The sequence below is a fragment of the Myxine glutinosa genome, chromosome 1 (assembly GCF_964187855.1).
Source record: "Myxine glutinosa chromosome 1, kmMyxGlut1.1, whole genome shotgun sequence".
Classification (NCBI taxonomy): Eukaryota; Metazoa; Chordata; class Myxini; order Myxiniformes; family Myxinidae; genus Myxine; species Myxine glutinosa.
In genome coordinates, this window is record NC_136261.1 from 223,305,118 (window position 1) to 223,317,583 (window position 12,466).

Genomic DNA, 12,466 nt, shown 5'->3' on the forward strand with positions numbered 1-12,466 from the left:
CCAATGGCTTGATCCCAGATCATCAATTTGGATTCAGACCATGCCACTCTGCTCTGGACATGCTGCTTCTGCTGTCTCAACAATGGATGGAGGTCCTCAATGCCAAACAGGAAATTTGACACATCACGTGCTTTCGATATGGTCTGGCAACCCGTACTGCTCACCAAACTCTCCTCTTATGGCATCCTTGGAAATCTCCACTCATGGCTCGTGGGCTTAATCTCCTCTAATCATCAACGTGTGGCTCTAAATGGAATTCTGTCATCTCCTCTTCCTTTCCAGGCTGGAGTTCCACAGGGCAGTGTTCTGGGCCCTGTGCTTTTTCTGGTCTTCATTAATGATCTCTCCGACTCTGGAAAATCCTCTATCTTTTTGCTGATGACTCCACTCTCTGTCGCTCCATATCTCAACCCTCAGATCGGCAGTCTGCAGCCTCCTCACTCTCTGCAGACCTGGACAAAATCAGAAACTGGTCAAACAAGTGGATCATGTCTTTCAATCCTGACAAATCTCACATTCTCACGATGTCTCTCCGAAAATACCGTTTGGAAAACATTTCAATCATTTCTCAACAATCCTCTTGAAGAAGTTCTGTCACTCAAGATTTTGGGTCTCACTATCTGCCAGGATCCTTCCTGGGAAAACCACATTTCCAAGCTGGCCTCAAAAGCCAGTCTTCACACGACAGAGGATGCCCAGTTGAAGTCCCTCCATAGCATGACTGAGCTTCTCTCCACACACAACGCTTTCATCCGCACCTTGATGGAATACTGCTCTACCCACTGGGCTGGTGCTCCTGCTTCACATCTAGGTCAGCCTCACGCTGTTGAATCCAAAGCTTTCAGAATCATTGGAATCTCCTGTGATGAAGCTGATTCTGAGGGCCTTTCACTCGCTCACCACAGGCAGGTTGGTGCTCGTTATATCTTCTACCGACTCCTATCCGTCCTTGTTCCCCCAGCTCTATCTGTGCTCTGTTCCCCAAATATTCCTGCAGGTCGCACAAGATCTGCCAGCAACCCTCTACTGGTTAAACTGCCTAAATCAAGACTCTCTGCTCACCTTCACTCCTTCATTGCTCTTTTTCCTGCCACTGGGACAAACTCCCTCACTCTTCAATTCCACTCCCCCCTCCAGGTTTTTAAAACAGCTGTTCACCACCATCTCTTATTTTCCCCCATCCAAAACCTTGATCTTTTCGACACCCGTTAATCCATCCCAAATCCACCATCAAATTCAGTTTTCTTTCCTGAAAGCCCTTGCTCACCAAACAGTCCATCTTGTTTATCCGGTGTACCCCACCCCAGCCTTCCCCCTTCTTCAGATCTCCCGATGTCCCTATTCTCCACTGTTGTTGTGCTTCCCTCTCTCTCCGCCTCTTGTTTCCTCCCGGTCTTTATTATATGTATTATTATTTTATTATTATTTTTGCTTTATTTGCTTTTGCTTATTATTTGCCTCATTGCCAAAGTCATTTTTTTATGTATTGGGAATACTTCATTGAAGTATGAAATGCCGACTACCCTTACTCCAGCAGCCTGGGGAAAGACGAATATAATAGTATACAACAACAACAACAACATGCATTTTAAGGCCATTTTCCCTGCTATAGCGGGGGTTAGCCTTGCGGGCCCCATGACAATCTTCTCCATCCTGCCCTATTTTCTGCATCTCTCCTTGTTAACCCCCTTGCCCGCATTTCTTCTTCCACCATCTTTAGCCAAGTCTTTCTCGGTCTTCCCCGTCCTCGAGTTCCTTCTACATTCATTTCCATCACTCTTCTCAACCAGTCACTTTCATCCTTCCTCAACACATGACCAAACCACCTCAACCTGTTCCTCTTCACAGCATCAATCACAGGCTCTATTCCCATCATCTTTCGCAATTCATCATTTGTCTTCCTCTCTCTCAACGATACTCTGCACATCCACCGAACCATTCGCATTTCCACCCTTTCCAGCCTTCGTTGCTGCTCTACGTTCATTACCCATGTCTCGCTCCCATAAATCATAACACTTCTCACACATGCAGCATACATCTTTCCCTTCAGCTTCGACGACACTCCCCTCCTCATCAGCACGCCACTCAGTTCCCGAAACTTCTTCCGTGCACATCTCACTCAAGCAACCTTTGCCAAGCCTGATCCACCTTCTCCATTCAGCATGTCTCCGAGGTAGCAAAATGTTTTCACACCTTCCAGCTTCACGCCGTCTCCAAGATCCAACTCAACATTTCCTCCATCTGCAGCTCCCTCTGTGCACACCTCACATTTGAATGTAGTTGCCACTGTGGTTAATCACCCTCTCAGACCACTACATTTTTGATGAACCCACTCAGCGCACATTGTACATTGAATGGAGTTCACTCCGACACCCTTCCTGCACACAGCACATGGCCACTTCCCAGTTCTTTCCACCTCACCACATGCTTTACCACGTGCCATCATCTTCGTCTTTCCTGTATCACCTTCAGACCTTTTGTCTCCATACATTCCTTCCACTTGTTCATATTTTCCTTCAGTCCATCCATACTTTCCGCAATCAACACCAGATCATCTGCATACAACTCCCACGGTAAACCCTCCTTCACGTTCTGAGCCAGCACCTCCATCACAGCTACAAATAGTAGTGGACTTAGTACCGACCCCTGATGCACTCTCACCTTCACCTCAAACTCACCACTGTTCCCGTCCTTCGTCCTGTCAGCTGTGCGCGCTCTTTTGTACATTGCCATCACTACTCTGATCAACCATTCCCCCACTCCTAACTTCCTCAATGCTCATGTCAATACTTCACGTGGAACCCAATCGAATGCTTTCTCCAGATCAACAAACCCAAGAAACAACTTCTTCCTCTTCTCCATATACTTCTCCTGCAACTGCCTCACAATAAAGAGTGCGTCTGTCGTTCATCTTCCTGGCATAAATATCCAAACTGCATTTCGTCGATCTTCACCTTCTTTCTTATCCTCCTCTCCAACACCCTTTCCAATACCTTCATTCCATGCTCCAAAACTTTATCGCTCGGTACGAGCCGCACTCCAGAGGGTCACCTTTCCCCTTGTATAGAGGGACGAGGGTACTCAGTTCCCAATCCACTGGAATGCGGCCTTCTTTCACCACCAGATTACAGATCTCTGTCATTCTCTTCACACCCCAACTTCCTGCTGCCTTCAACATATCTCCCACAACTCCTGTCGGCCCTCCCACTTTTCTACTCTTCATTGCTTTTATCGCTTCCTCAACTTCCCTCTCAGTTATCTTCTCTGCCGGTCCTAAAACTGGGTTACTCTCTATGTTGCCATCCCATTCATTCTCTGTATTCAACAGCATTTCCATATATCTTTTCCATCGTCCTTTAATTCCATCTGGGTCCACAACGATTTGTCCCACTTCATCCTTCAAGCAACTCTTCCCCATCACATCACACCTCTCTTTCGCTGTCTGCTTTGCAATCCTGAACACCGCTCTCTGACCCTCTTCCGAATCCAAGCTTTCTCCGAACATTTTCCGACATGCCTCCTGCGCCTTTGCTTCCTCTTTCTTTGCAGCCTTCTTGGCTGCCTGATAACTTTCATGCTCTGCTTTTTCTGCTCCCGTACCCTTCGCCTTCTGCCACTCCTTGAACTTCTTCCTCTTCTCATCAATCCTCTTTCCAACTTCATCATCCCACCACCATGTTTCCGAGTGCCTCGGTGGTCCTTTTGTCCATCCACATACCTCACCAACGGCTCCCAACAGACTATCTTTCATTGACATCCAACCATGTTCAAGCTCAACCACATCCTCTACCCTACTCAGCCTCTCTTTTAATGCCTCCCTTACTGTCACCTCTTTCAACCTCCACACCTTCATTCTCGGTTGGTACTTCACCGGCCGAGCTCTCCTCGCACCTTTCACCCTTATGTCGCAGACAACCAAGTGGTGCTGTGAAACAGCCTCCTCCCCCGTGATCACCTTTGTGTCCCGGAGGTGCCCCTATCTCGCCTACGCACCATCAGGTAGTCAACGGTTGTCGTCGACCCACCTGACGTGTATGTAACAAGCTTATTATCCTCTTTCTGGAACTGAGTATTACAAATCAACAAATCAGCTCCATCAGCAAACTCCAAAATCCTTTCACCTTCTCCATTTCTCACACCATATCCGTAACCCCCATGAACTCCCTCAAAACCGTCCATACTCCTTCCCACATGTCCATTTAGGTCTCCTCCTACCACAACAACTTCCTCATCTTTCACATTTTCCATCAGCTTCTCTATTGCACACCAGAACTTGTCCTCTTCATCGCTCCGACCAGCCTGCGGAGCATATCCCGAGATGACGTTCACCAAGAGCTTTCCAATCATCATTTTCACCATCATCACCCTATCACTCACTCTAGTCACACTCACCACACTGTCTACAAACTCCTCAGAAAACATGACACCAACACCATGCACACCCTCCGGGCACCCTTGCCACACAAACCTGTATTTCTGTCCCTGCCTACCCTTCACCATTCTCACACCACTTCCCTTCCATCTCGTCTCTTGTACACAACATATGTCCACTCTTCTTCTGATCAATACTTCCACCACTTCTCCTGATCTCCCTGTCATTGTCCCTACATTCCATGGCCCAAACTTCAGAAACCGATCTCCACTTCGGGCTGTACCCTGCCGATATGTTGTTGTAATTGTCATGGTTCTCTTTTTGAGGCAATGTTTTTATGGCCAGATGCCCTTCCTGACGTCAACCCTCTTAGTCGCCTCTTACGACACGCAGGGATACATTGTACCTATTCGAACCAGGGAACACACCGGGAGAATATAATAATATAATATATATATAATATACACTACTCAGCATCCTCTACCCTACTCTACCCATCCTCTACCCATCCTCTACCCTATATATATATATATATATATATATATATATATATATATATATATATATATATATATATATATATATATATATATGTATATATATATATATATATATGTATATATATATATATATATATATATATATATATATATAATATATATATATATATATATATATATATATATATAACCTCCAGTAATGTTGCAGTCACGACAAAGGGATTAGTGTTACGATTAGATTTACCACAATAATAACGTTATGTTATTATTATGAAAATTATATTATTTTTTCAAAAACCGAGGTGAATTCCTTACTTCTACTTTTACACCGCTTCAATCCATCACCTTTCCATTCATGACATTGGGATTAGTGTTATGGTTATATTTACTATAATATTATTATTACTATGAAAACGATACTACTGAAACGTTACCACTGTTTTCAGAAACCTGGGTTTAATTTGTCTGAAACTGAAGGGAGGCATAAACGCGTAAGGCCTACACGTACCGTATTGTTGGAAGAGATGTAACGCCGATGTTTTCGATATGTGATGGTCATTTTAACAATCGGTTTGTGTTTCACACTGAATGAAAAACGTAAAGGTAGAGAATGGCAATTGTGATATATGACAGGTTCGACAATATGTTCGGCATGAACGGCATATAAATCAAAGTGGCGGTGTGTGTAGTCAGCTGCAGCACCGCCGTAATGACATCAGACATAATCACATCACCCTGTCATGTGACCAGATTCTCAGCTCTGATTGTTATACGTTTGAGGGACATACATACATACATACATACATACATACACACATACACATACATACACACACTGTTCTAGACGGCTCTGCCAGATGCGCTACGCTCTAAAAAATAGTTGGCGACTGGCTTTGGAGGCCAGCTTGGAAATGTGGTCCATGGCAGATGGTGAGACCCAAAAGCTTGAGTGACAGAACTTGTTCAAGAGGATTGGTGAGAACGTAAATGGGAGGTTTTTCTAGATGGTCATTTCAGAGAGACATAGTGAGAGTGTGAGATTTGTCGGGCGCAACACCAAAGCACAACAACACCAAAGATGGATGGAGCTTGTTTTTACCCCTGTCTGTCTGTCTGTTTGTCTGTCCATTTGTCTATCCGTTTGTGAACAAGATTTCTCAAAAGGTTGTGGACGGATACGGACGAAACTTGTTGGACAGGTTGTGTGTGTGTGACAAGGAAGAATTGATTAAATTTTGGTGAAGATCCGGATCCAGCTATTAGAATTATTAAGTGATTCTTCACCATCTTCTATTATCTATATAAAGCAGTAAAGTATGTTTGTTTGTTTGTTTGTCCTCTTAAAACTCGAGAACTACTCATCGCAGAGCAAAACCAAAGGCATATTCGGAATCAGTACGTCTCAGAGCAACTACAGCACACCTTAAAATGTAAAAAAATTCGCGTTTTAAAATTATGACGTCATCAGCGTTTTTCGGAACGTTAATTTTTCAACTTCATATTCGGAATCAGTACGTCCCAGAGAAACTTCGTAACATTAATTTTTCAACTTCATCTGATTGACATGGGACCAACGGCATGTGACAGAGAGTGAAACATTTATTTGATGACAATGACTTCCGACTTCCGGGTTCGGAATGCGGGACCAATGCCATTTGACAGGGAATAAAAAAATAAATGCGACATTCAATTGACGACAATGACTTCCGACTTGACTCCCCACTCCGCCTACCCTCACCCCTCCCCCTCCCCTCCCCTCCCCCCCTCCCCTCCCCCCTCCCCCTCCCCCTCCCCTCCCCCTCCACCCTCCCCCCTCCCTCTCCCCCTCCCCCCTCCCTCTCCCCTCCCCCCTCCACCCTACCCCCTCCCCCCTCCACCCTACCCCTCCCCCCTCCACCCTACCCCCTCCCCTTCTCCCCTCCCCTTCTCTCCCTTCCCCCCCTCCCCCTCCCCCCTCCCCCTCCCCCCTCCCCCCTCCCCCTCCCCCTCCCCCCTCCCCCTCCCCCTCCCCCTCCCCCCTCCCCCTCCCCTCTCCTCCCTCCTTCCTCCCCCCTCTCCCCCTCCCCTCTCCCCCTCCCCTCCCCCCTCCCAACCCCTTCTCCCCTTCTCCCTCCCCCTCCCCCTCCCTCCCCCCATCCCCCTCACCTCCCACCTCCCCTCCCCTCCCCCCTCCTCCTCCCCTGCCACCCTCCCCTCCCCTCCCCCTCCTCCTCCCCTGCCACCCTCCCCTCCCCTCCTCCCCTTCCCCCCCCTTCCCCCTCCCACCCCCTTCCCCTCCCATCCCTCCTCCTCCCCCTCCCCACCCCACCCTCTTCTCCCCTCTCCCCTCCCCCTCCCCCTCTTCAACCCCTCTCCCCCTCCCCCGCTCTTCTCCCCTCTCCCCCTCCCCCTCTTCTCCCCTCTCCCCCTCCCCATCCCCCTCTTCTCCCCTCCCCCCCCCCCTCTTCTCCCCTCCCCCCCCGTCTCCTCCCCTCCCCTCCCCTCTCCCCTCCGCTCCCCCGCCCGGCAATGCCGGGTACTTCTGATAGTTGAGTGATATGTCCAAAAATGATATATCGCAGGATATCACAAAAAGCTGTGGATGGATTTGGACCAAACTTAGTGGAGAGGTTGTGTTTGTGAAAAGGACTAATCGTTTAGATTTTGGTGAAGATATGAATATGGATTCCGTTACAATAATTATTTAATTTTTAAGTGATTTTCCACCATTGAGAGATCGGGTGAAAAGCGATATATAACATGATATTTAAAAAAGTTATGGACGAGTTATGAATAAACTTGGTGGACGAGTTTGTTAGGTGACAATAACAAGCCGATTAGATTTTCGTTCAGGATCGAATCCTGATCCAGCCTATCAGTGGGATGCAAAATGTAAACTGTTCACCAGGCGGAGGTATGCTCTCGACTGAGTGCCGGCTAGTTTAGTCTGAATCGGTCTAACTTTTTGAGTTGTTCTGCACACAGACAAACAGTGGTGGTGAAAACATAACATCCATCCATCTTCGGTGTCGGAGGGAATAAAGAGAAATAACTTCAGCGGAGAATTTATGTCCATGACTAAATAAAATCAGTGGCATGATTTACATTGCAAGTCGGCAAATCAACTTCACTCGCCACCTCGCAGAGGGGTTGGGGGTTCCGCTGGGTATTGCCAGCATGTGTGCAAAATTTTGTGAGACCGGGTAAAAATGGGAAGTCACCTTCCACCCCTCCCTCCTCAAAGAGAGTGGGGGTTCCTTATGACCATGACTTGACCGTAGGTACGACCAACACAAATTCAAAATTTGATGGAGATCCGCCCCGCCCTGGTGTTTTTACCGCTCCTCGAGTATATGGCAAAAGTATATGGTTTATATGGCAAAAGACCGCTCCTCGATTGCTCCGGATTTTTTTTTTAATTTGCTGTTAATTAATATGCCGCGATATCTTTGCTATTAATAAATATGATGATTTTAGAATTTCACAATACTCTACACAGATATAATAGGCTAATGCTGTCTGTCAGATCCAGGAAGGAGAAGTCTGACCTATATGCCACAAGCAACACAGTTCGTGAGACTGAGTACATGGCTGCTCCTTTTCTTCACAACGAAAACGAACTAGATGCAGAAAAAACGAGTTGGTTTTGTTTCTTTTGTAAAGAATGACGAGAGAAGCTTTTAATATAATTTGCTGAATCAACCAACAGATTCACGATGGACAAAGTAAGATGAGGCATCGTAGGAATTTATTCCGGAGACTTTAAAAAATATAAACATGGGATAAGTAATAGAGCTGACGTACACACACGCACACACATGCACACATGCACACATGCACACGTGCACACACACATACACACACATACACACACGTGCACACACACACACACGTGCACACATGTGCACACACCTGCACACACACCTGCATACACACACGTACACACACATGTGCACACACACATACACACATACACACATGCACACACAGCCATACTGATGAGACAAACAACATGGCCACTGAGCTTGGGGGAAGTGCAGTCACTTCCTGGGATACTCTGGTTACCAGCGACGTCATAACAATGGCGCTGCTTTTCTCACCGTACTCAGTGGGGCATTTCCTCAAGATTCCTCAAGAGGCATTTCCTCCTCCCCATGAATGCCAACCGATGGGGATTGTCAGTGCTCTGTCATTTTCAAGCAAGGAAGCAGCACATACCATTTTTAAAGTCTTTGGGATGACTTGAACTGGTGTAAACCGGATGGGTGTTTTTTAGGAGACACAAACTCCTTACTGGATGGCTGTTTGCTCCCTACGGGAGTTCATCCGCCCTTTGCCAGGTGTTATTTTTGGTCCTGGCAGGTGTCAGTCACCCTCCCCACGAGCAAAGCCAGTGAGGCATGTCGGTTTAGTCGCCGACAACCCGAACATGCAGCAGGTAGCAGTGGGTAACATCACCAGTGGCAGTCCCAAAAGACTGACCTGACCAGACACTTGTCCAACCAAGATATAATCTAGTTTTGTATTTTTATTTAATTTGCTGAAATTGGTAGAATTTGATTTTCACTTGCAAGTTGTGGGTTACGATGTGTAAATAAAGGTGGAAAAATTGTGATTTAATTCCAGGCTATAAGGCAACAAATGGTGAAAATTTTTTAAGGGTGTGTGTACTTTCTATAGGGTGTGTGTGTGTGTGTGTGTGTGTGTGTGTGTGTGTGTGTGTGTGTGTGTGTATGTGTATGTGTGTGTGTGTGTGTGTGTGTGTGTGTGTGTGTGTGTGTGTGTGTGTGTGTGTGTGTGTGTGTGTGTGTGTGTGTGTGTGTGTGTGTGTGTGTGTGTGTGTGTTATTGCGAGAATGGATAATGCGTTTTTATTTGATGTTATTTTGTACGTGAGTGGTCAATCAACCAATGTGTCTCCCACAGGAGATCGGTGGATTTGTATCGGTGAAGGATCTTGCAAGGGTGCGAGGCATTGGTCCTTGGGTGCTGAAGATGAACCATGAGGTGGTTCTTCATCACTGTATATTACTTTCGCCTCCTCTTCTTTGGTTTTGTACATAATTAATAAATTCCACCTGTTCCTTCTTATTCTTTGGTTTCATTCTCCCCTGATCGCTTTAGTCCTTTCTTTCGATTGAGTACCTGTGGCACGATTTGGCCAACGCTTTATAATCGGGTTTAGTCTCTTGGTAACGGCCCGAGTCGCAGCTCGCTTCGCTCGGCGCAATCCAATCACGCTGCGGCCCGGGTGGGAGTATTTCCTCGCTTACGGCCGGTGGTAGTACTTAGGTATTAAGACAAATTAGGCTTACAACCCTACTTACCATCGACCGGAAGTGACGTCATACCCCCAGGACCGGTCAGACGGCCAGCTTAACAGGACAAGGGGATTAACCCCCCCTTGCTAACGGGAGTTGTTGTGTAATACAAACAATTATTTTGCACAAATGTATTTGTTGTTTGTCATATTACATTTTCATAGGCAATTTAGGTTGAATTTTTTTTGTTCAAGAAAGAACCCCTCAGCACATACCTAGGGGAGGGGTAGGTGCAAACTGGAAGTTTGGGACGATCACACCTCACCACCACGTAATTCAAAACACCTCACCACCAAGTAATTCAAAACACCTCACCACCAAGTAATTCAAAACACCTCACCACCAAGTAATTTAAAACACCTCACCACCACGTAATTCAAAATACCTCACCACCAAGTAATTCAAAACACCTCACCACCAAGTAATTCAAAACACCTCACCACCACGTAATTCAAAATACCTCACCACCAAGTAATTCAAAACACCTCACCACCAAGTAATTCAAAACACCTCACCACCATAAAACACATAATAAAAACACCTCACCACCACGAAATTGAAAACACCTCACAGCCATCAAGCACGTAATAAAAACACCTCAGCACAACGAAATTAAAAACACCTCACAGCCATAAAACACGTAATAAAAACACCTCACAGCCATAAAACACGTAATAAAAACACCTCACCACCACGAAAATAAAAACGCCTCACAGCCATAAAACACGAAATAAAAACACCTCACAGCCATAAAACACGTAATAAAAACACCTCACCACCACAAAATTAAAAACACCTCACAGCCATAAAACACGTAATAAAAACACCTCAGCCATAAAACACGTAATAAAATCACCTCAGCCATAAAACACGTAATAAAAACACCTCAGCCACGAAATTAAAAACACCTCACCACGTCATTTAAAAAGACCTCACCACCAGGTAATTCAAAACACCTCACCACCACTTAATTCAAAACACCTCATCACCAACTAATTCAAAACACCTCACCACCACCTAATTAAAAACACTTCACCCCCACGTAATTATAAATACCTCACCACCACGTAATTCACAACACCTCATCACCATGTAATTTAAAAACACCTCACCACCATGTGATATTAAAACACCTCACCACCACGTAATTCATAATACCTCACCACCACGTGATTCAAAACCACCACAATGTTATTAAAAACACTTCACAACCACGGAAACAAAAGTTTGAGGGAGTCGTTAAGTGACAACACAGACACTGCCCAGATGTGTAGATATATAGATAAATGACTGCATCCGAGTTGCCGTTTTGTCATGCTTTAAACCAATCATAATTCAAACAATTATTTTGCACAAATGTATTTGTAATATACGTGATATCACATTTTATAAACAATTGAAGTTGCAAAAAAAAAAAATTCCCCAAAAAATTCCAAAAATAAAATTGGAGAATTTTTCAAAAAAATACCCTTAGGACATACCGCCGGGTGAGATATGTGCATTCCAGAAGTTTGGTACGATTTCACAAAAGTTTGAGAAAGTAGTTCAGTGACAACACAGGACAACACAACACAACACAGGACAAACGCTGCACAGATATATATATATATATATATATATATATATATATATATATATAGATATATATATATAGATATACTTTTTTTTTTTTTTTTTTTTTGTATACAATATCGAGGCTCGTGAAAGAGCGAACATTAATCACACAGAAAGACAAACCGACACATAAAACATATAACATAGGGAGCGGTAGACAAGATGGGGAGAGAGGGGGAAGGACACAAACACAACATTTGAGAGCAGGGACCGAGAGACATGGAGACATCGAGAGATCTGAGAGAGGGCGAGGGCTTTGGGGGGGGGGGGGCGTGGGAAGGGGGCAGTGGGAGAGGTATAAAACATATGGACACTGCCAGGACTTCCAGGAAAGAAGTTGGAATTTCAAACAAGGTGGATCTGGGGTGAATTAGCGGGGGTAGAAAAGATCAAGGTTTTGGATGGGGGAAGATAAGAGATGGTGGTGAACAGCTGTTTTAAAGACCTGGAGGGAGGAGTGGGATTGAAGGGAGTGAGGGAGTTTGTTCCAGAGGCGGGAGAAAAGAGGAATGAAAGAGTGAAGGTGAGCGGAGAGCCGAGATTTCGGCAGTTTAACCATCAGAGGGTTGCTGGCAGATCTTGTGCGACCTGTAGGAATATTTGGGGGACAGAGCACAGAGAGAGCTGGGGGTGCAAGGCCGGAGAGGAGTCGGTAGAAGACAGAAAGACCACCTACCTGCC

General features: G+C 45.5%; 1 protein-coding gene across 1 annotated transcript in view; it reads left to right on the plus strand.

The window, feature by feature from the left end:
• LOC144893601 (uncharacterized protein HI_1008-like) overlaps window positions 1-12,466 on the plus strand; it is a 58,376-nt gene that overhangs the window by 22,511 nt on the left and 23,399 nt on the right. The window contains exon 2 of the mRNA XM_078784207.1: window positions 9,777-9,857. Within this exon, the coding sequence (XP_078640333.1) occupies window positions 9,777-9,857 (81 nt within the window). The remainder of the gene's footprint in view (window positions 1-9,776; window positions 9,858-12,466) is intronic.